At 54.1% G+C, this 24,518-nt stretch overlaps 1 protein-coding gene across 2 annotated transcripts in view; it reads right to left on the bottom strand.

Moving 5' to 3' along the window:
- The window catches only part of FRMD5 (FERM domain containing 5), a 98,721-nt gene that overhangs the window by 26,322 nt on the left and 47,881 nt on the right, over nt 1-24,518 (bottom strand). For both annotated transcript variants that reach the window (XM_054078093.1, XM_054078091.1), the window contains exon 2: nt 856-960. In XM_054078093.1, the coding sequence (XP_053934068.1) occupies nt 856-960 (105 nt within the window). The remainder of the gene's footprint in view (nt 1-855; nt 961-24,518) is intronic.

Genomic DNA, 24,518 nt, shown 5'->3' on the forward strand with positions numbered 1-24,518 from the left:
GCAAAGCAGAGTCCGGCCCCACTCGCTGTGCCCCCCCAGCACAGTCAGGCACCAGCAGAGCTTGTTTTCGATAAGCAATATCGACTTATACATCAGAAATAACAGACTGAAGTGACAGCTTAGTTCATCACAGGCTTAAACGCAGCTCTTCGAGTTGACGAGACACTAAATCCAGGCAGCTCTTTGCCAGCCTGTTGTGTCCAGGAGCCGCAGCACTGGGGCTGGCTCTCACATCCAGGGATCTCCCCCAGGCAGTCCCATCCTGGAATGCTGCCCAAAGGTGGGCAACGGCTCTTGCCTCAGCCCTCCCAGCCGGAACTGGATCGGATTGCTTCCAGGAGAAGGAAATCACCGGTCAGAGTGTCCTGGGCATCACCAAGTGTGCCAGCTCTGCCTCTGTTCCTCTCTCTCTCCCCTGGGCTCCCATGTCACTGCAGGCAGCTTCCGCCTTCGGACTTGGCATCCAGAGTGCAGGAGAAGCAGGATCCGGCCCTGGACACTGACCCATCACACGCAACAGCAGAGAAACATCCTCTCCTTGCAGTAGTTTGGACAAAACATGGACCCTGTGCTCTTCTCCTTCTGCCCACCCACTTGTTACAGGAGAGGATGCTCTGAGAAAAATCCCCACAGGGCTCTCCCACGCGGTGCCTGTGCCAAGGGTACACAATCCATGGCTCGTCCCTACTCCGCAGCACAAGTAGCGAGAATTGCTGGGAAAGAGCCCCTCATCACTGCCTAAACTGAAATTCTTTGCCTTACACTCTGGTTCTCGGCTGCAGCAGCAAGGACGAGTCTGACACCCGCGAGCTGCAAGAAACCCCAACAGCCAGCCTGGGCAGGAAAAACTCTCACCCTTTGCTTGTCTGGGTCCACAAACCGAATGCCAAAGTAGTCCTTCTCCAACAGGTTCAGGTGGTGGCAGAGAAGGTCAAACAGGTACTGGCCCTTGGCATCTCTCTGCAAGACAAAGAAACTCACTTACAAAGCATCAGGACGATGGCAGTGGAGCAGAGGAGCCGGGGCACTGCAGGGGGGCAGTGAAGGGTCCAAAACGTGTAAGGTGACACTGAGGATGGTGCAAATCGCACCAACTTCCCTGGTGCTTCAGCAGTGACATTTTCAGCTTAAAAACCCATTGCCCAGCCCACCCGAGGGGCAGCCCGACAGCATCTGGGAGCAAGACCCTGTATCGCCCCCATCCCCTGTCCCCATCCACCCTGTGCACAGGCTGGGTGCTGGGGCTGCCCAGGCTTCACCAGGAACCACAGCACCAACCAAACCCACATCTGCTTGGACAACTAAGCTGTGTCCAGCTGCACAGCACTGCGGAGGTGAAGTTTCCTGGGCAGAGCATGCAGCGAGAGCGCAGCCAGCGTGTGAACGGGTCAGAAGAGCAACTGCCCCAAACACAGCCTGAACGCCAAAAACGCCCCAGGTATTCTACAATTATAAAGGCAATTGTGATCAAGGTCAGAGTCTGTCTGGGAATGCCCCTATAACTTGAGTTGCAGCGAAACATAGGACGGGGAAGCTGTGAATGTGGGGGTCTGTTCCTTTGGTCATTGTTCCCAGATCAGCAAGGTCGCAGCCTTGTTGCCGCTGTGACTCCTGTTGGATTCCCTGTCTACAGGAATGGCACAGCTCACCCTCAGCTCATTGTTTTTGCCCTCTCCTCAATCTTTTAAATGCCTTTTCTGGGTCTGGCACTACAGCATGAGTCCAGCACTAACCTGCCTGGTTTTAGCATTTCTCCCATGCCCTTTTGTGCTATTGAAGACAAGAACGCTGAGACACTCCAAGTATTCACTCTGCTCAGTGGAGCTGCCCACAGGATCCATCCCAGTGGCAGCAGCTCTGTGCTGAGTCTCTGCAGTGGACTTAGCCCCTGAGGCTCAGCGATGCCGAGTCGGATCCCCTCAGTCTGTGTCAAGTTTGGGATCAAAACCAGTATTTTACTGATTTATGACAAGCTTAAACTAGGTGACGCAGCCCTGGGAACTCACCTAAGTTCAGATAGGCAGAAGAGGCAAAATCATTCGGACCCTGCTGTCTCCGTCTCTCTATGGCACAGCAAATGTAGTGAGGTGCCCTGGCTGATGGGGGTGCGTGGGCAGGATCCGGCCCCTCAGTCTGCCAGCCTTCAGTGCTGCAGGTGAAGGGAGATGCTTTACCTTGCAATCGATGGGAGCCCTGCTTTACAGCACCGTGTCTCTGCAGATCAAAGGCTACTCCTGACAGTTGCCGCTGCCTCCTTCAGATAACACAGGTTTCTACTGCCCTGACAAATACATTTGATACCTGCATTATCTGATCAAATAATCACTCCGCAGACACAGGCTGTGCAATTGGGGAACCCCGCGGTTCTGGCATTAACCCATTCCTGGAGCTGGGGACTGCAGTAGCTTTGTTTGGAGAGCTGTGAAGCCCAGGCTGCAGTCATGCAGCAGCTACAACGTTTGTCTCGGCGGCAGTGCCGGAGCCTGGCAGGGTCCAACAAAGGGATGCAAGGCAGCGAGCTCGGGCAGAACCACTGCAGCAGGACCTGTCCTGGCTCCCGGGCTGCAACCTCTGCCTGGGTGCAGGGAGAGCCTGTCCTGCTCACCCGGCTGCTGCAGCGCTGGCACCCGGCCAGACACAACAGCCTCACAGAGCATCTTGGGCAGCCACGCACCGAAGGCAGCGGAAGAATCATCTGTGCAGCACAGAGGAAAGGGCTGGGGGGACACAGGGTGTGTGGTGCCCACTCCAGCTCCAGCCCAGACAGATGGATGGGGAAGAACAGGCAGCACCTACATTGGGCAGGGAGAAGACCTCGCAGCTGTACTATGAACCTTGGCCAAGAGGGAGGGGATGGTCACTGAGGCTTGTCGCTCCAAGATGATGGCCTCAAAGCCATCATTGAGGTGAAGCATCCTTTGGAAATCCTGCTGGTGACCATGTCTTTGCCTTCTGCTGTGGGGCTGCTACTGTTGTGGCCGTATCCCAAGCCTCCCCTCACTCCGGCACCTGCACCTCCTAGACCTTTGTGCTCATGGCAGCCTCGCCAAAACACCCAGAGGCAATGGAGAAGATCCACTGACTGCCTCCAAGGTTCGTCCCTGCAGCCTCAGCATCTGCTGCCAAGGCACAGGCACAGCCCTGGGAGTGAGCCCCTGCTCTTCCCTGCACCACCCTTGCTTGCAGGTGTCCAGACGTCTCTTCCTGTGCCGAGAGGCACAGGCACATTCTTCTCTCTCAGAAGCACCACAGCTCTGCAGATCAAACAGAGCCCCCTCCATTTAGGTTTGTACCCGTGTCCCTGTAGGCTATGTGCACACTCAAGAGAACCGACTCCAGAAGAGCTTTGTTGGAGCAGACAAGGTGCATTCAAGATGAAGTTTCTGCAGCTGAGTGCCCCCACAAGAGCATGCAGCACGCCCGCAGCGGGCTCTGCCCAACTGCTCCAACCCCATGGGCGGCTGCGGTCATGAGATTCCTCTGATCTGTGGTTTGCAAATCCCCTCTAGGTCAATAACGAGGTCTGTGGCTTTGCCCGACATCGCAGCCTGTCAGCAAAAGGCTCACCGAACCTCACTTGGCTCACGCTGAAGTAAAACGGCGCTGGGCTCTTGGACCCTGCTGCTAGAGCGGAGCAGCCCCGAGCCGTCCTGCGGAGCCTGCAGCTGGGGACAGCAGCCAGCTGAGCACCGCAGCAAACCCCAGCCTGGCTCAGCTCCGCTGACTCACCTTCCTCCCTAATTTATTATCCAGCCTTTACGCAATTCTCCTTGGTGTGGAAACAGAGACTTGAGAGAGCTCTCCTGGGCAGAAAGCAGGTGAAGTAGCAGGAAAGTGTTGAGAGTGGTGCTGGGAGAGCTCACGCTGCGGCAGCCGAAGCGTTTTGCAGCCACAGCACGGCCGGGGAGATGGGCTGGAGCTGAGCGGGCAGCAGCCCTGCCAAAACCAGCCCAGTCCTTGGGAGATGCTGAGGCCATAAACAAACAAGACCTCCCTGCAGGCAGCAAGTCCTGCCAGCCGGCACAAACAACACTGACAGTACAGAGCTACAAGCCCCAAAATCACCTCTCCTGCATTCCCTTCACCTCCCCACAGGGCAAGGGGCAAAACCCCTGCTTACCCTTCCTACAATGTCCAAACGCACCGGGTATTGGGAAACATGAGAGATTCCCATTCTTACACTCGGCTATCGAACCCTGTATTTCAGCTGCCGGCAGCCGGCCCTGCGCCAGGCTGGGTCACTGCTGCTGCTCGGCCCCTGCAGACGCCTGCGCAGGCAGCGGGGTTTGCTGCAGCCCTGCAGCCGCGGCCGCTGGCAAGATGCAGGCTGGGCACCACTGCCACAAGGCTTCAACACGCTGTGGCTGCACGTGACTGGCACCCACGGAGCAGCTTCCATGCAGCCAGTGGGTACGGCCACCCTCAGCGCTGCCTCGTGGTCAGGATGCACCCCTGGGTGGGCCAGTGGAGAGCACCCCGCAGAGGAGCCAGCTGCCAGCCCATGGTGGGAGAGAAGACACCCTGAGAGAAGGAGGGACAGCGGGGACCTTCCAGTACCTGAAGGGGCTACATGGAAGCTGGAGAGGGGCTGTTCATAAAGGCTTGTGGTGTAGGACGAGGGGGAATGGATACAAACTGGAGAGGGGCAGATTTAGACTGGACATGAGGAAGAATTTCTTCGCCATAAGAACAGTGGGGCACTGGGACACTTAGCCAAGGGAAGCTGTGGCTGCCCCATCCCTGGAGGTGTTCAAGGCCAGGTTGGATGGGCCTTGGGCAGCCTGAGCCAGTGGGAGGTGTCCCTGCCCATGGCAGGGGGTTGGAACTGAATGATCTTTAAGGTCCCTTCCAACCCAAACTATTCTATGATTCTATGATTCTATGACTCTATGACCTCTCCCCCAGTCATATCCCCTTTTGCATGGCTCGAGGACCACAAACCCAGAGTTTGAGCTCAGCTCAGCTCCAGCCTGAGCTCAGGGTGACTCCTTGGACAAAGTAAGTGTCTCCGGGGGCCCAAGCGTAGCAGGGCTGAACGCCTACCTCACCCCACAGCCCTGCCCAGCTCCCTTGTGCAGAGAGGTTTGTTTAATGCTGCTGGGAAGCGGGTCCCTGTCAGCCGCTGCTCCCACTGGGAATGCAGCTGCAGACAGCGCTGAGCCAGGTCCCTGTGGCTGCAGTGCCTCACATTTCCCCCCAGACCAGTGCCCTCCAGGTTTGCACCCCACAGCTCTGCTGCAGCTGCACCCAGGGGTGCGGAGCCCAGTGCGCAGGCTCGGCGGAGCGGGGAGCTGCTGGCCGGTCGCTGGCACCGCTGGCAGCTGCTCGGGAAACGAGGCCACACATTTATGAGCCTGAATACAGATTTAGGTGCCGAACTTGGAAAAGCGTGGCCTACATTGCACTTTATTAATAGTTTAATTGAGTCTCTGCGTGTGTCATCCATCACTGTCAAACACAGCCAGCGCCTGCTTGACAGGCTCAGCACAAGGACACAGGATGGAACAGAGCAACAAAACCTGCCAGAATCCAAATCCTTTTTCCTGACTTAAAGCAAGTTGTTGTTCTTTCATTAAATAATGTTCGTTTCTTCAACAAGAACTGAAGCAGCAACACAGAGCTCGAGAGAAATTGGAGCAGCATCTTCCGAGCATAGAACAAATACCCGAGCCTTGCTCACCCATCAGGCACGAAACCCCCCTCCCAGCTGGGCTGGTCAGTGCATCAGGCAGACTGGATGCCCTCCCACATTATACAGAAAATCATATTAAATATTGACTTTATTTTCTTGCCCTAGAAAGATTATGTCACAGGCTGAACTAAAGGGACAGCTGACATAGCCAGAGGTTAAAACAACTGACCACACAGGAGAAACTAGTTACATAAATAAACACATACGTGTAAATGACTCCAGATTAGACCTGAAGGGCTCCGAGAGCCGAAGCAGCTGCCGCAACGCCTGCAATCTGCTGCAGCGGCGCATGGCCTGGCTGGCAGCTCTGCCAGCCCCTGCCCGCTGCAGGCAGCCCCGGCCACTGCAGCACCAGGGCTCGCACCCGCTCCTGCTAATCCAGCTTTCCCACTCGGGCACGTCTCCTACACACAACAGTCATGGAAAATGCCAGAGGAAGCTGTGAGAGTGAGAGCCTTCCCAGCTAGGCAAGAAGAGCAGAGGGCACGACTTGGGCACCCCCAGACTCATGCTCCTCCTCACCTCCCAATGCCAGTTCTGCAGGGGTTTGCTCCAGGCTCTTTTGTTTCCCTACTCACAGAATCACAGAATCACAAGGTTGGAAAGGACCCATTGGATCATCGAGTCCAACCATTCCTAACACTCCCTAAACCATGTCCCTCAGCACTTCATCCACCCGTTCCTTAAACACCTCCAGGGAAGGCGACTCGACCCCCTCCCTGGGCAATACTCGTGCCCCATATCAGCATAAACGGCTGCAAAATGCTTCCCTCTGCAATTTGAACACTGAGAAATCTCAAAGAAGGACAAATCAGGCACCCCCCTAGTCCAATGGAACTTGGTGAAAGCGTAAAACCTCGAGTGACATTACAGGGGGAAAAGCTTTCCCTTTGATCTCTCTAACTTGAATTAAACATATTCTAAATTAATCATTAGCAGTATGTCTTTCAGGAAATTATCTGGACTGACTTTACAAATCACAACTTAAAAGTGCTGTCTATTGCATAATGTCAGCTTAAATATTCTGCGTTTTGATCTTTATGTGCTCTTATAAAATAAGACTTAGATCTGCCTTAAGGTTGGCAAGTTTTTGAGGTCAGTCTTGCTGGGTGCAGTGCTCCAGTGGAGAGACCACCGCCAGCCACACCACAGCAATCCCGGCTCGCACGCACCAGGAATGCCGCACGCCAACCTGGCACACAGAATCACAGAATCACAGAATCACAAGGTTGGAAAGGACCCATTGGATCATTGAGTCCAACCATTCCTAACACTCCCTAAACCATGTCCCTCAGCACTTCATCCACCCGTTCCTTAAACACCTCCAGGGAAGGCGACTCGACCCCCTCCCTGGGCAGCTGTTCCAGTGCCCAATGACTCTTACTGTGAAGAATTTTTTTCTGATATCCAACCTGACCCTCCCCTGATGGAGCTTCAGGCCATTCCCCCTTGTCCTGTCCCCTGTCACTGGGGAGAAGAGCCCAGCTCCCTCCTCTCCACAACCTCCTTTCAGGCAGTTGTAGAGAGTAATAAGGTCTCCCCTCAGCCTCCTCTTCTCCAGGCTAAACAACCCCAGCTCTCTCAGCCGCTCCTCGTCAGACGTTCTCCAGCCCCTCACCAGCTTCGTTGCTCTTCTCCGGACACACTCCAGAGCCTCAACATCCTTCTTGTGGTGAGGGGTCGAGAGCTGAACACAGTATTCAAGGTGCGGTCTCACCAGTGCTGAGTACAGAGGGAGAATAACCTCCCTGGACCTGCTGGTGACCCCATTTCTGATCCAAGCCAAGATGCCATTGGCCTTCTTGGCCACCTGGGCACACTGCTGGCTCATGTTCAGTTGCTGTCAACCATTACCCCCAGGTCCTTCTCTTCCGTGCAGCTCTCCAGCCACTCTTCCCCCAGTCTGTTGCACACACCACGCAAAGGCATTTGCTGCTGAACACTTGCTAAGGACTTAGTTCTCTGTCTTCAAATTCTGTGACATAACACATTACATATATCGCACAAACCTTACGAGGAGCAGCTGAAGGACCTGGGGTTGTTTAGCCTGAGGAAAAGGAGGCTGAGGGGGGACCTTATCACTCTCTGTAGCTCCTTGTAACGAGGTTGTGGTGAGGTGGGTGCTGGGCTCTTCTCCCAAGTAACAGTGATAGGACAAGAAGAAATGGCCTCAAGTTGCACCGGTGCAGATTTAGATTAGATATCAGAAAAAATAGTGTTACTGAAAGAGTGATGAAGCCCTGGCCCAGGGCAGTGGTGGAGTCTCCATCCCTGAAGGGGTTAAAAAAATGTGTAGATGTGGCACTTCGGGACATGATTTTGTTGGCACGGTGGGGTTGGGCTGACGGTTTGCCTGGATGAGCTGAGAGGGCTTTTCCAACCTTAATGATTCTGTGATTCCATAAATGCTGGAGGAACCACAGGTAAGCACAGCATTGCCTCCCACACACAGCTGGGCTGTAGGGTAGTTATTAATTTCATTACCACTATTAATGTTGATTACGCGACTGAGCAGGACAATAGGGAGCGTTCCCGGCGGAGGCTGGTCCGTGCCAGGAGCTTGCACGGCTGTGCTCACGCTGTGCTGCGGCTCCTAGCATTGCGGAGCATCCCAGGCACTGCCAGTCGTTTGTGATGCACCACCCTGGATTGTTCTGATTCATAACAGTCCCTAATTTTGCCTGGTCTTGTGTCACACGAGACAGAAGTGTGCTGCTCACAGAAGGCTGCGTCATGGCACAGACGGGCAGAAAACCTGCAAACCTGAATTTTTCTGGGCTGGTTCCTGCAGTCGCACGGTGCATCACCCTGAAGCACAAGCGAAACCCAGATGGTAGCGTGTGGGGCAACGCTATTGAGGGGCTGAACCCCCTCAGCTCAGCCCCTACATCCTCCCTCACACCTGATTTGCTCCAAGGATGCTCAGGACCAGATCCCACAGTGCTCCCCCCTTCTAGGGGACCTCTGGAGCCCCAGGTACATCCCAGTGCCCCGACTCCCAGCACCCCACTCCTCTGCAGACTGGCTGAGCTCCTCAGGGCAGTGGGAGGGTCTTGGGGCCAGGCTCGGGACAATGGATTTGGGGCTGGAAGGGCTTAAGGGAGCGTGTTGTATGAGATACAGCTCCGTGCACTCATGGCAGCGGCTACTGGGCTCTTACTCGTGGAGGCGAGGAGCTGGTGGAAGGACAAACCCTGCCGAGGGGGTGGCTGCCAAGAGAGAGCGGGGTGGTGCAGGCTCCAGGAATCCAACGCTACCCACGCCGCTCCTCTACAAAGCATTCAGAGCCATACAGCCCTCCAGCATCTTTACGAGTTACCTGAGGAGCATTAACACGTCAGCAACAGCTTAGTACAGAGATTTACTGCTCTTCCAGGGAGTTTCATGAGCCCTTTTTACAGGGCTCAGATGCACCCATCCCATGGCTCAGTGGTGGGAACTTCCCTGTGCCGAGGACTGGAGGGTCTTCTTCCATACACAGCTCAACAAACTCCAGTTGGGACCCATCTGGCCCCAGATCTGCACGTGGCAGCTCGCCTGTTGCCAGCCCAGCATCATGGAATCACAGAACGGTTTGGGTTGGAAGGGACCTTGAATCCCATCCAGTCCCACCCTCTGCCATGAGCACAGACACCTCCCACTGGATCAGGGGCTCCAAGCCCCATCCAACCTGGCCTGGAACCCCTCCAGGGACCTGTTCCAGGGCCTCCCCACCCTCACAGCAAAACATTTCTCCCTAAGATGTCATCTCAATCTCTCCTCTTTCAGCTCAAAACTGTTCCCCCTCATCCTATCCCTGCATTCCCTTATGGCTCCCCTTCCCAGAGAGGCACAGAGAAGCCCTGAGCATTCCACCCCGCCAATCACTGCATCTATAAAGTTTCCGAAGATGAAAAGTGCCAAACACTGAAACTGCCACCCATCCCTGCCAAGGAGTTCCGCACTCTGTTCTGCAAACAGAAACGCGGCTTCTGCAGGGAGATAAGCGCCTCCAGCACTATCAAACAGAAGAATCCCAGATGATTTTTAAACTTTAAGAAGATTAAACTAACCTTGCATTCTTAGCTTTTCTAAGCTCCTCAGCCAAAATTAGGGTCATTCACAGCTAAAAAAAAAACAACAACCAACCAACCAAAAAAAAAAAACAACAAAAAAACCGGGAGAGATATTTAAAAACAGCAGCTCATGTGAAAATGAATGGTGTGCAGGAGCGTCCCCTTCCCCCCGGCACCACATCCATGAGCTCCAGCCATGCTCTGGAGCCGTGAACTCACAGCAAGGGATGACTTTGCATTGCAAGATGAGACCCAAGTCTGTTCTAAAGCCTTGCTTCTAAAGACTGGTAGTACAGTTGATTTTAAAGCCATTTACCACGTGCCTTGATGGGTTTCTTTCACTCCAGCTTCTTAACCAGGTGTCAGACAGCACCAAGCCAGAAGTCGTATAAAAGTGTGAGCTTCTTACCCCAGCCCAAGCATTGCCGCCACCAAATCCACCCATTCAGGCCCAACACCAGACCAGCAAGGCCAGTTTCCATGATGAGGTTGAGCACGACCAGCCCCTCCACAAGTCCAGAGCCAGCCTGGCCCCTTCCTGCAGCCAGTTGGGTCCTGCCGATGCCTGGAAGATGCTGTGTGGTGGGGGAAGCAGATATATCTGCTGAAAAACCTCCATCAGCCAACTTTAAAGGTGATTTTGCAAGGGGAAGGCAAGAGCTGGGTACCACATACTCACTTGAGCATCACTACACCCATCTCTGAAACCCCCCAAGCAGGCAGGTTCTTCCCATCTCCTCCAGTGGGCTTACACTGCAAAACCCCACTCAGAGATAAGAACCAGCTTCTGACCCAGTGCCAAACCAGACCGGCTCATGCTGGGAGCCCAGAGGCGGTGAGGGGCTGGTTCCGGGGACAGCACGATGGCAGTGGGAGCCCAGCCAAGCACAGGGGCTGCAGAGGGTGGCCGATTCCCCACTGCTCGGCAAGGCAGACCAGCAGGACCCGTGATCCTGGGGAGACGCTGGAAGTGTACTCACTCCAGATGGAAAATAAATAAATACATGGCTTGCACAGCAAGGACGCTCCGGGAAAGCAATTCCCATGGCCACAGGGGGTAAGAGAGAAACGGAGGGGCTGGGGGCATTCTACATTCTGCGAGGGGATAAAGGGAAACATGTCAGCAGAAGCTGCAAGGCATCCGCACCTCCCTGTGCACCGGGGAGAGAAGCCCGCTGATGCCCAGAGGTGCAGACGAGTTCAAAGCTGCTTGGTGCGGGTTGGGAAAAGCTGGGGAATGGCAGCAATGGCTCTGCTGCACCTCAGCCCCATCAATCACCCCAAAGCCATCTGAGATCGCTCCAAATTGAGTACCAGCAGATCTCCCCTTCCCTCACAATCAATCTGTTTGCATTTCCATCCATGCAAACTTGTGAGTGCCCCTCATCCGTTGCACCAGGCACCGTGGCTCCGGCAGTGCCAGGTAGCTGCATTGAGCCCAGGCTCCAGCTCCAGAGCAGAAAGGGGTGTCAGACACCCAAGCAGCCCGTCCGACAGTGCCTAGGGAGGGCTGGATCTTCTCCTTGGATGCAGCCGAAGACCAGCAAGGAGCAGAAGCGGAGCTGAAGAAGGGCACCAGGGCTTTGCACCTCACCAAGCTGAGTTCCCAGCTTGGAAAAGGAAAGCCAGCTTCGTTTGGCCACTGGCAGAGTGGCACCTGCGCCCCTGCTTGGGCACGGCTGGGACTCTGGTGAGCGGCAGCACCCTGAGCCTGCAGGGCCAGGGAGCCCAGCCAGCCCCGGGGCTGCAGGAAAACACCGCTGACCCAGCGCAGCATCGGCACCGCCAGCCCCAGCCCGACCCTGCCGGACCCCTGGTGCTTGCACTCCTAGAACTGAAGCCATGAATCCCCCCCAGCCATCCCACGGATTAAGCACAGGATTTAGGGAAGAAATAGCAGCAGTTGAAAGCAGCTCCTTTCTGCGCTATTTGGTTTGGAAATCTCATTGTGGAGCTGGCCATCCCTCACTGCCTCCCAAGCTTAGGAGATTATTTTTTAAAGGAAACTGTCAGAAAAAGTCTATTTTACAAAGTGAAGTTTTAGGCTTTAAGAGCCTTTGGCAGCAACATCTGAGCTGGGTGAGATCAAAGACCCACCAGCTCCACTGCCAACATGAAGAGATTTTCCCTAGCAATTTGATTGCAATATTGTGGTTTAAATGCTTCATTTTCAAAATTCAGCATTGTGCTGTACGAGCCCAGGATTTATTATCCCTTGGACAAAGTTAATGATCAGTTTGCAGCACGAAGTCCTAACTGACAGCTCTCTCAGCCCTGACAGTAAGCCGGCGTCGCATCCGAGCTGCAGCGTGAGGAGGAAATGGGCAAAGCCCATGGAATCACAGAATGGTTTGAGTCGGAAGGGACCTTAAAGATTATCCAGTTCCAACACCTCTGCCATGGGCAGGGACACCTCCCTCTGGATCAGAGGGCTCACAGTCCCATCCAACCTGGCCTTGAACACCTCCAGGGATGGGGCAGAAACAACTTCCCTGGGCAACCTGGGCCAGAGCACCCCCAACCTCATACTGAAGAATTTCCTCCTCATGTCTAATCTAAATTTTCCCCTCTCCAGTTTAAAGCCATTCCTCCACATCGTATCACTCCATGCCTTTGTAAAAAGTCCCTCCCCAGCTTTCTTGTAGCCCCTTCAGGTACTGGAAGGTCGCTATAGGTTCTCCTTGGAGCCTTCTCTTCTCCAGGCTGAACAACCCAAACTCTCTCAGCCTGTCCTCGTACAGAAGGTGCTCCAGCCCTGTGATCATCCTTGTAGCCTCCTCTGGACCCATTCCAACAGCTCCATCTCCTTCTTATGTTGAGGATTCCAGAACTGGACATAACACTCCAGGTGAGGTCTCACAAGAGAGGAATAGAAGGGCAGAATCCCCTCCATCCCCTGCTGGCCACACTTCTGTTGATGCAGCCCAGGACACGGTTGGCCTTGTGGGCTGTGAGCGCACATTGCCGGCTCATGTGGAGCTTCTTATCAACCAGCACCCCAAGTCCTTCTCTGCAGGGCTGCTCTCAATCACATCATCCCCCATCCAGCACTGAAGCAGAGCATCTCCCACTACTGTTGGTCTGGGCAGAGGGCAGGGCACCACACCGTGTCCGCTGCTCCTGAGACCTTCTGCAACTCCTGCAGCCCTGCCCTATCCTATCCCCAGCCCGCCTCCACCACCACGGAAAGGAGTATTATTATTATTCACTATATTTAATTATTATTATTGGCTATTTTGCTGCTATTGCACCAGCTGATGTACTCGCTCTGTGGGAGGAGAGTGGCACCCGTGTCCCTGTTCGGGACACGTCTGGGACCCCAGTGCCGGTGCCTGGGATGCACACGGCCAGGCTGCACAACACCGGAATGCTGCCGCAGCGAGGAGTGGGGTCACTCACCCTGCCCAAAGCACCTCCAACTCAGACACGTGGAGAAACCAGTCAGCAGCAAAAGGCTGCCGTGCTCGAGCTTGCTCTGGCAGGAGCTTGAGCCACGTTTCCAGAAGTCACTGAACAACACCAAAGAGCTGCAGTGTCATAAAAAGCCCACCCTGGAAGATAGTCGGAGCCATCAGTGAAGCTAAGGCTTCAGGGGAGTGCTGTTCTCTAGACCTCTCGGCTTCAGAGAAGACCCAGCAGGTGATGAGCCCTGAGAACCAGCAGCCCAGTGCAGCAGCTGGGAGGACAAGGGGGAGCATGGGTGCTTTCCAGCCAACCCTCGGAGCACCTGCCCGGTGCCCAGGAGTGACGCCAGCCCTGCCGCAGCAACTGGGGGGGGATGGAGGGGCAAGGGCAAGAGGGGAGTGATTTTTTCTTGGGAGGTTGGAGAGGATGGCGGTCCAAAGGCAGCTCCAGGGTGGAGGTAAAGGAGGATAAAACCCATGGAGAACGAGGTGGCTGAGGAGGACTTGGAATAGGGACATGTGGACCTCAAGGAGCGTCAGCCCCCAATGGCAGAGTGCTGGGGACGTGCTGCTGCCTGGACCCAAGCAAGCCCACTGTGTCCTGGGTCATTGCATCTGCCAAACAAACGGGTCTCTATGGAAGGCAGAGGAGAAGCCTTTCAGCTCAGGTGGCAGCGGAAGCCGAGTCACCTGATGAGCAAACTACATAGAATCATAGTATCATAGAACGGCTGAAAAAGAACATAGAATCATAGTATGGCTGGGAAAGACCTTTGAGATAGAGTCCAACTGTACCTGGCTGCTACTAAACCACCCCTGAGCATCTCATCAAGCAGCAAAGTGGGAAATGCAGAACGGTGCCCAACAGCCCCAGGTCCCACCGGCTCCACTGCCCACCACAGCCTCACAGCCGGAGTTCATAGTGACCTGACCACTGGAGGAGACACAGAGCGGGGCTTTACGTAACACTCAAATGTAATCCTGTTACATTTCTGGCCTATGCGCTTCAGTATTAATTCCTTGTTATCTGTAATCCCCTCTCCTCGCTGACACAGTGCTTTCTGCCTTCAAGACTATCAGGACAGTTTGCTACAGAAGTTTATAAAGATTCTGAGAGTGAAAGTTCCCAATGAGCCTTAAACTCCAGATCATCAATTCCTTGTTTTTATCCATGAGCAGGTTTTAAAAGCCCTTGGCATGGTGACGTATGCAAAAGGTCCTTCACAGCTCTCCATCCCTGACTTTCAGCAGCAGATATTTCTGCTTATGCCCCCATTTAGGGGAGAATCCACTTCAGGACAGCAGCTGGGCATCTTTTTAAACCCCACAGCCTGGCATCTTGGCTTGTATCAAACCTAGGGACTTTCACTCATAAACCAGCACGGCTGTGACCCCATCCAAACCTCCCTCTGCGCCTGTTGACGTTTCATCCCCTCATTGGATGAGGAAGTTTTCCTGACAGCTCTGCATTCGCAAGGTTGGAAAATTCGCTCTGTGCTTCCCCCTAAGGTCCACAGGCTCACCGGAGGTTTAATCAGGGCCACTGGGGCCACAGCCTTGTCCGATGCAAAGCCACTCCTCACCTCACATGGCTATCAGAGCCTGGGGACACTGCAGCCACGCTCATCTGCAAGGGCTTCACAGCATCACAAGGTGCAATGTGGCGATGGAAAACCTGACCAGGAGTGTTTGGGGAGAAGCATAAAGATTCTTCTCTGCCAAGCCTGAGGCACTGATACTTTATTGTGTGGAGAATCCACCACTCTGACTCATTTAAGGCAAGAAATGTTCCTTTCCATGTTTCCCCCCAAACCCAGAGCCCCAGCATCACTTGGAATTGGCTATTTCTTTCATCTCCAGAACCATAATTTCCTCCAACCACCCCAACATCAGCAAGTGCAAGACAGGATGTCCCCATCTGCTAATTGTGACCTTTAATTGCTGGCACCAATACAGGTCACAGAATCACAGAATCACAGAATCACAAGGCTGGAAAGGACCCATTGGATCATCGAGTCCAACCATTCCTAACACTCCCTAAACCATGTCCCTCAGCACTTCATCCACCCGTTCCTTAAACACCTCCAGGGAAGGCGACTCGACCCCCTCCCTGGGCAACTGTTCCAGGTCCTGCCACTGAGCCTTCGAGAGGAGGCACAAAGCGCCCTTCAGCCCCAAACACGGCTCCCGAGCATCCATACGCTCCCTGTGACTGATGACATGCCACCTCACATTTCGCTCCTTTATTGCTACCATATAATGTCTATGAATTAAATCTAGGGTTTATAAGTCTGTAATTTAGAGGCACTGAAAACCTCTCTCCATAAAAACAAATTGGTTTATCCTGTAGCTCAAACTCACTTTTTTCACTCTTGGAGTCGTTCCATGCGTGCTCTTTTCTAGATTGGCACTGTTCTGCTGCTCACACGCAAAACATTCTTGGGGCAACTGATTCAGGTATATATTATTTAGAGGCTATTAAACACATTCATAGTAATCAGCTGGTGAGCAATACTGCCTTGTCAGAAAACAAACCCCACTGGCTGCATACAGGAGGAATATGTTCAAGGCAAGTCCTGCTCTTTGTAGCACGTAGGAACCAAAAATGCACCAGTGACAGCTTCCCCTGTGACGGCTGCGTGACCCAGTGAGTGGCAAGGTTGCGAAGGGGTGGCTGCACTTTCTGACTCAGACAAGGAGCAACTGCAGTCCTGGTGACCTCTGATCTGCAAAGTGGTATCAGATGCCACATGGCTGGTGTTAAGTGATGCTGTACCTTAGCTTCTGCAGTTGTATCTGAGCATCACTCTCGCTGTAGGATCACAGAATCGTTAAGGTTGGAAAAGACCTCCAAGACCATCAAGTCCAACCATCAGCACAACACCAACAAGCACACTACTAATGCAGCTCTGGTACACATGCAAAGTGGTAACTGCTCCTTGGACCCATGCTCTGCGTTGCCGTGGGATTCCAGAACTCTCAGCTCTGGCTCAGCACCATCTGGCATCAGTAAACCTAGGTCAGACCTCGTGAAATTGAGCAGCTTGCAGAAAAAGGACCACGACCACAGGGCACAGCAGCCCCCTCCCATTTATTCTGCTGGAAGCCTTGGAGTGGCACAGAGCTGCTGCGAAAACCCCTTGAAACACTGGGCAGAAGGCAGCACCGAGCTCCCCCAAGGAGAAGAGAAGACTCTGGGGAGACCTTAGAGCAGCTTACAGCACTGACAGGGGCTGCAGGAAAGCTGGGCTGGGACTTTTGTTCATGGAGTGCAGGGGTAGGATAAGGAGAATTGTTTTCAGCTGAAAGAGGAGAGACTGAGGTGAGATCCTAGGGAGAAATGCGAGGGTGGGGAGGCCCCAGCCCAGGCTGCCCAGAGCAGTGGTGGCTGCCCCATCCCTGGAGATGTTCAAGGCCAGGTTGGATGGGTCTTGGAGCCCCTGATCCAATGGGACATGTCCCTGCCCATGGCAGGCATTGGAACTGAATGTTCTTTAAGTTCTTTTCTTACCCAAACCATTTGGTGACTCTATGATTCTACGACTGCACTCGGCACTTTGTGGTCAGTGCTACCACACACGGCTGATGAAAAAAATCAAAATAAACCTAACCACAACATCAAAACCCTGCGTGCGCAGCTCACAACCAGAAAACCAGGCACCCTTGGTTTTCCTGGCAACATTCCTGCCGAGAAGCTCAATTCTCTTCCAGCAACCGCAAAACCTCATGGGAGAAAAGAACGAAAAGTATAAATGGTTCATAGAAAATTTACTTTTCCTGAAAGCGAGGGGAGGTGCTGGAAGAAACACAGGGGTGAGAGCTTCAAAACACCTTGTGAAGCCACAGCCCAGCCAAACTCTTCCTCTGCTCTTCCCTCCCCAGTGTTGGCGGTGGTGGGACATGGCAGCAGCTCCCTGAGTGACGTGTCCCAGGGATGGAGCCACAGGCAAGCCCGAGCACCCCAGCGAGCCCAGAACTATGGAACGAGCTGTTATGTTTGCACCCCAGGAGAGTCGACCCTTACTACGGTGCTGTGTAAGCACTGGGACCATTTGGTGGGAGATGTCACCTAAAGCCCTGGGCCAGCAAAGTCTGTAAGAGCTGAGTAAGCAGATAAAGCCCATGTGAGATAGCTGTGAGCCCTCCTGTTCCCCTCTCCTGCATAGAGACCAATGCCAAGGTTTACGGCTTCTCTTAGAATGGTTTCCCAGGAAAGCCCTGGATGGGAGTGGGGGTGGGGGTGTAGAGCTCATGCTCCCGCAGACTCAAAACCAAAACCAAACAACGATAAATAAGAGCAAATCCCAAATCTGAAGATGAGGAAGATGCTCAAAACTCCAGTTTGGAATCGAAAACTAGGAGCAGGTTCAAAAGCAATTAATTCTTAAATTTCCCTGAATTGCACCTCAAGAATAAAGATTTCGGGCATGGAAGGGATGACTGCAAGCCTTGTGATTAAGGCAAAACAAGTCTTATTTGTGCTACAGAAATGACCATATGTGGAACCCTTTGGGAAGAGCGTAATCAGTCAGATTAACATGATAATGAACTCTGATTTACCCAGCCAGGAGAAGATCTTTGTCCTCGGAGACAGCGCTTTGCTCACTGAATATTAACAAAGATGACTTTTTTTTTTATAACCATGGATATCACTCGGCTGCAAGACTGTAAATCCTCCCCAAAGGTGGTTTCCTAGGGAGAGGGAGGAGAGCCATTTTAGCTGTAAATGATCCACACTAGCAGAGGGGCAGACAGCGGAAACTTGGCAATAAATCTGATGCTGCCTTCAGCAGAAAATGAGATACAGGCACAAGCACCGTGAGGTAAATCCCCACGATGACAACATTATTCTAGCAATAACACTGGAATAAACCTTCGATACCATGGTGGGTGTTAAGCAAAGAGCATCTGCAGTGTCTCTCGGAGAGCCCGTCCTTGGTGCAAGCAGCCTCCCAGGGGCTGGGAAAGCATAAATTGGTGGAAAATATAGCTTCCCAAACCAGGGATCCAGGAGAGCAGAGCCAGCGTCGGTGTCTGCCCTGTGCAGCGGGGATGCGGCAGGCACTGGGGAAGCCGCACCAGGAGCCGCTCTCCCATCATAAGAGCTGCTCTCCCACTTGTTCCCCTCTCCCCTTCTCTGAGAGTTTTGCTCAGGAGCCCAGTGCGGGAGGATCTGGATGGGCAGAAGCAAACACGCTCAGCCCGCGCCCCGCTGCCAGCGCCCTCAGTGCCATCAACACGGGCAGCTTGGCCAAGAACGGCTAGGGGGGCTCACACAGGCGCTGCCAAACAGCACTGGGATATAAAAGGCAAAGCAGCAAGACCTTTGGAAGGGGAATCCATCTCCGGCATCACCTCTGAGGGACACAGAGCCACGTCCCCATGGGGATACAGCAGCTCAGCCAGCCCCATGGCATGCACACTGGCCCCTCCACGGCACCCGGCAAGGTGGGCAGCACCATCCAGCCGTGTACACAAAGCCAGACTGCTCCAAGCGAAGGGACCCCAGCCCCAGCTCCTTTTCCCCTTTCCCTGTGGCTGAGAGAAGCAGGCAGGGCTCCGGCGCAGGCAGTGCAGCGGCGGTTCTACCAGGCAGGATCCAACTCTTGTCAGCTGTCGACGCCGGCCAGCGAGTGTGTGAGCGGAGACGGCAGGCGCGTTTGATCACAGCTCTGCTCCTCAGCTAAACACTTTACAAGCTTGTTGAGCAGCTGGGTATCGACTTCAGAGAGCAGCAAAGAGCCCTTGTTTTATTCATCAGAAGTTGAGATAAAAACATGTTCGCGTGAGAACCCGTAACGGCAGTAGAGCCCCACAACTGTTGATTTTCACGGTGCCCGTTGCTCCAAAGACCCGCTCTGGTCTGCACGGGACCACTGCCCGCTGCCTCCTCTTGCCCAGCCTGGCCAGTGGCCCTGGCTGCCCTTTGCCGTGTGGCCTCGGCGGCTGCAGCCGCATGAAGGCTGCAGCTCCTGCTGGGTGCAATGCCACAGCGGCAGGCGACGGGTCAGCTCTCATCTCCCCAGGTGCTCAGAGTGCCGCCTGACACGAGCTCAGTGCCTGTGTGGAATCAAAAGCACTAACTTGGTGCTTCCCAGATCACACAGAGTTTTTTTCTTGCCCCCCCTGCCAAGAAAGTAATTCTTTGTTCATTGGGATTTCTAGGGTGAAAGAGAAGCCAACCCAGAACTGCAGAACAGCTCAGAAATCGCTGTCTGCGCATCACATCCAGACACTGCAAACCCACCAGTTTATTTCTTCTATCTGTCCATAGCTCAGGTCCTCAACAAGTGCTGACATTAGGCTGTGGTTTTCAGGAAAGAAAAGGCAGAAAAGCTGCTTCAGCTGGTGTGGTTTTGTTTCTGAAGGCTGTCTGGCGCAGCACTAGGAACAAGCCTGAGAAGCAATGTATCTGTCAGCTCAAGCAGGCCTTTATTTCACCCTGGGTTTAATATCTCAAAATACATATTCATTTAAATGCAAATTTTTGTTTTCACCTGGGACCAAACAAAATCTTTTGCTGAAATGAGTGCTGACCTTTCATGTTTACTCTCCACCTCTCCCTGCTTTCTTCTCCAAATCAAAGCCTCTGAAGATGATCTGGACTTTCCACTTGCTAGGACCAGAGTGGTTTTGCTCCCCCTCTCCCCATTTGCTGTGGCACTGATGGCCTTTTCCCACCCATGGCTCTGTGCTGTCCTGCAGCCTTGACAGAGCATCGTGATATTCCTTCTCAGCTCATGATGCTCCGGCTCAGCTCGCGATGCTCCAGCTCAGCTCGCGATGCTCCAGCTCAGCTCTCAACACATCCCCAGTGCCCCTCATTGTCACTGGTCTGGCTCTGGGAGAGGTGAAGAAGTTCGTTTGTTCCCAGATTCAACTCCTCTGTTGTTTTGGGTCTGATCACACGCATTTACATTGGACAAACTGGCTCAAACACCCCAGACACCTCCTGGGCCACCACAGCCCACGCACAGAGGTGCCGGGAGGGTGCTGGCAAGGCTGAGCGTGCACCCACTGCGGGCATCACGGCAGCTCTGCAGAAACCTCCCTGGCACAGCTCCACAGAGACCGTCCTGACCTGGGCAGAAGAGGCGCTGGGGACTGTCCAGGGCAGAACCTTGGCCCATGATGTCCAAACACAACCGCTAATTGCTGAACCCCCTACACCTACCCCAGCCCAGAGCAAGGCAGCATCCTGGTGACGTGCACCAGGAGAAAGGTGCTGCCAAATAATGGACTTCTGCAGGCAAAAGCTCCCTGGAAAACACACTCCAACTGCCCAGGAAAGTCTCCTCAGAGCTGTCTCATGGCTGGTGCTGCCCTGCAGCCCATGAGCCACCACAAGCTCCTGCCAGGTCCAGGGTACAAACTGCGTGGAGCTGTTGAGCACCAGCAGTGTGGTGCTTCCAGCAGCTCTGCAGCAGGCAGAGGACACCGTGGTCGCCTCGCTGGCAGTGTACAAGGATGTCCAGCAGCCTCACTGCCTTGCTCAGACCATCCTTTATCTACGGAGGAGCTCCCAGGAGTCTGCAGGGACAGCACAGCCTCTGCCACCCTCCATGCCTCCCTGTGCCACCAAGGGCAGGTGGCTCTGCTCTGGGGACGAGCTGCAGGCACGGAGGTCTGCAGGATCATAGAATCATAGAATAGATAGGGTTGGAAGAGACCTTAAAGATCATCTTCCAACCCCCCTTCCAGGGGCAGGGACAGGCTCAGGCTGCCCAAGGCCCATCCAACCTGACCTTGAACACCTCCAGGGATGGGGCAGCCACAATTTCCCTGGGCAACCTGTTCTCGTGTCTTACCACTCTCACGGTGAAGAAATTCTTCCTAAAGTCCAGTATAAATCTGCCCCTCTCCAGTTTGTACTCATTCCCCCTCGTCCTATCCCCACAAGCCTTTATGGATAGCCCCTCTCCAGCTTTCCTGTAGTCCCTTCAGGTACTGGAAGTTCACTATAAGACCTCCTCTGAGCCTTCTCTTCTCCAGGCTGAACAATCCCAACTCTCTCAAACTGTCCCCATATGGGAGGTGCTCCAGCCCTCGGATCATCCTTGTCACCTCCTCTGGACCCGTTCCAACAGCTCCATCTCCTTCTTATGTTGAGGATTCCAGAACTGAACACAATACTCCACGTGAGGGCTCATAAGAACGGAATAGAGGGGCAGAATCCCCTCCCTCTCTGCTGGCCACGCTGCTTTGGATGCAGCCCAGGACACGGTTGGTCGCCTGTGCTGTGAGCACACATTGCCGGCTCATGTTGAGCTTCTCCTTGACCAGCACCCCCAAGTCCTTTTATACCATTCCTCTGGATGTGCTTCTTCCCTGTAGACCCCCAGGGCAGGGGGAAACATCCCTGGCCAGCACAACCCTGCCAGAGCACCACACACAGCATGCTGTTGCCGAGGAACAAGCCCAGAGAAGGGCTTGGCACAAAGCTGGCATGGCACTGGTGGGACATTTCCAGCTGCAAGGGAACAGAGCTCCGCTCAGCTGTTGCCCTTTTTAAAGCAAAGCCCTCAAAAGGTCTCTCTCCTTCCAGTCACGTGCCAGCGTCACACGCGACCTTTTCAGATTAACCCGAGAGGACGAAAAACATTCTCGTGGTAACGTGATTCGGGGAATGGTTATGTGGGCTGACATCTCCCCCTGAAAACACCCACAGGACACAGCGCGTTGGTATTTTGCAGAAAACATGTCAGGGAACTTCAGGGCCATCCAAGCTCAGAGCGGGCGCCTGGCAGGCGATGCTGCAGCCCACACCATCCCCCTTCCCTGCCCCTCAACCTCCCCTCCGCAGACAGGATTGCATGTGGAGCTGCAGGGCACTTGGGCATCGAGGGAGCAAAATGCAGCCCAGCTTAAACCCCAGATGGGAAAAAAAAATAACCAGTTTCTCCACAGCCTGTGAACACAGCTGAGGAGTTTGATATTTAAAGCTCTGGATTTAGGCAGGATCTGCAGTTCACATCTGCAGGAAGGATGCGCCATCCTTCACGGGAAACTCTTGGGGAAGCAGAAAGAAAACTGTCCTTCCATCCACTTCCCAAGTTCTCTTGCAGGATCCAATTATCCACAGCAAGCCATAAGCAGAATCACTTTAAAAAAACCAAAATATAAATAAACAAACCAGAAAACTGATCTTATTTCTCTGCGCTGCCCCGAGCGCTTGGGTGTTTCACCTCGAGCGCTGGGGTGTTTCACACCTCTCGACCGCAGTATGCCCACTGGAAAGGAACAGCAGAGCACTGGGGGCTCTTCCCCCACTGCCAGGCAGGAGGATTATTCGTGTTACTGTAGAAACATGAAGTTTTAAGCCCAAGTGGCTGTGTAGGCTCTACCACATCAGAGATCACGGGATGAGAATTGCCCAACCTTATGGTTTGTACCCCAAAGCCACCGAGCTGCGCAGGAGCAGGCAGCAGCATCCCCTCAGGGCTGAGTGTGATCCCAAACCACCCAGGGCTTCCAACGCCTGGCCCAGACCCTTCATCCCCGCAGCAAAACTCCCGTGTCCCTGCACAGAGAAAGGTTCAGGAAGCGTGGTAAGAAAACATGAGCCTCTTCAATCCCCCAACCCACCGCTGGTCAATGAGGGGAGCAGGCGCCCGAGAACAGCACAGAGAACCAGCTGGATTTCTAAAAGTCTTTCCCACATTATATTGTGTGAAATAAGGGATCTAATCCACGCTGACGATGAGGCAGGCAGTGCACTGCTTTCATTGCTGTCTCTCGCAACCTAACTCCCTGTGTACCGTGGCACACAGCACCCCTGAACGCTGAGCACCCGCAAGGAGAAGGGACTGAGGCCCAGCCTTGCTGCACACTAAACCTAAATGCCATTAGAAAGATGCCTTCATATTAACTTGTCCACTTTCCATATAAAAAGAGAGGCAGAATAAAGCAGTTTTAGCTCCACTCAACAAAAGGCGTTTGAGAGACATCACATCTAGGGATGGGAAGCAGCCAGCCGGGTAGGCTGATGCTCGACAGCAGCGGTCTTGCTGCATTCGCACAGCAGAGAAGAGAGGGGAGAACCCCAGGGAGGGGAACCCACCAATCCCTCCATGACCAAACCCACTGTCACCACAGCCACCGCCTCGGGCTGTGCAGCCCAGGAGGAACCAAAGGCACTGCCGCATGTCTGATGGACAAACCACCAGCAGGAAAATCAGTCCACAACCTGGAAAGGATAAACCCGTGGGCGCTGAAGCCCCCCTGGCATGGTGTGGGTGGTGGGCAAGCACTGGGGGATGAGCAGCCCCCAGGGCAGCAGGCAAGTGAGGGTCTGTAAGGGCTCAGCTTCCCAGTGCCTTGGGGAGCATGATCTCTCTGTAAAAGTGGGAAATGAGTGACAAGGTCTCCAAACCTGCAGCTGCTCATGTGAGGAGGTGCCCGGCCCAGCTGCTCCTCAGAGGCTGGGTCCCTCTGAGGAGGCTCCTGGCTCTTGACACCACAGAGAAGTCTGCTCCAGCATCTCCCATCACACCCCAAAAGCCAAACAATCAAACTCAGCAGGTTCCCTGGAGAACTGCAACGTGAAATGACCTTCCCAGGGTGGCAGACAGGCACAGCCTCCAAAAGGCTAGGTCTCAGGCTCCTGCCTGCCCTAGGCAGGGATCAGCTCAGAGACCTGGGACCTGCCAGCTGCGGCTCTGACATTTATGCACAGCCTTTTGTTACTAAAACTATAAAAGTTCTTATGATTTAATTCCTTCATTTGATACCATACCTTTGCAATATGCAAAATCCCATCCCAGAGGCCACGCAGGAGCCCCATACCACCACACGTGCACCCCAAAGCCATGCGAGCACTCCCAGCGGTGCAGCACCCTTTCCATGGGGATCCGAGCAGCATGTGGCTCCCGTGCCCACTTTTTGCCCACAGAGTGGGAGGCTCCGGCAGCGACTGTTCCCTGCACAGTGTGGTTATGCACCAGTTAAAGATGCCATCGTTGCAACACTGAGCCCATCCCACCAGTGCCAGCACTTTCAGGTACCAGCACTCATACAAACCCATCTGAGTGGACCCACTGCCACGTGCCACTCACCCTCCCCAAACCTGCCCTTTGTGCAGGCAGGGCTCCGCGGGGAGAGCCGGGGAAATGCGCATCCCTCTCGGGCACAGGAGCCCTGGGGATATGTGCCCTGAGCACCCCCATCCCTCAGGGATCTCAGGACCCACTGCAGGTGAGTCCATGGCTCCCCAGGCTCTGCACCACAGAGCCCCGCGCCCGGGGTGCTTCTCCTGTGCAGCAGAAGTGGCTTTGGGAGCCCAAACTCCACCCACAGCCCTGTGCATTTGTGATGCATCCACACAAAATCCCGACTGAACGATGCCAGGCGGGAGGATTACTCATGTTG

This window comes from Cuculus canorus, chromosome 12 (genome assembly GCF_017976375.1).
Source record: "Cuculus canorus isolate bCucCan1 chromosome 12, bCucCan1.pri, whole genome shotgun sequence".
NCBI lineage: Eukaryota > Metazoa > Chordata > Aves > Cuculiformes > Cuculidae > Cuculus > Cuculus canorus.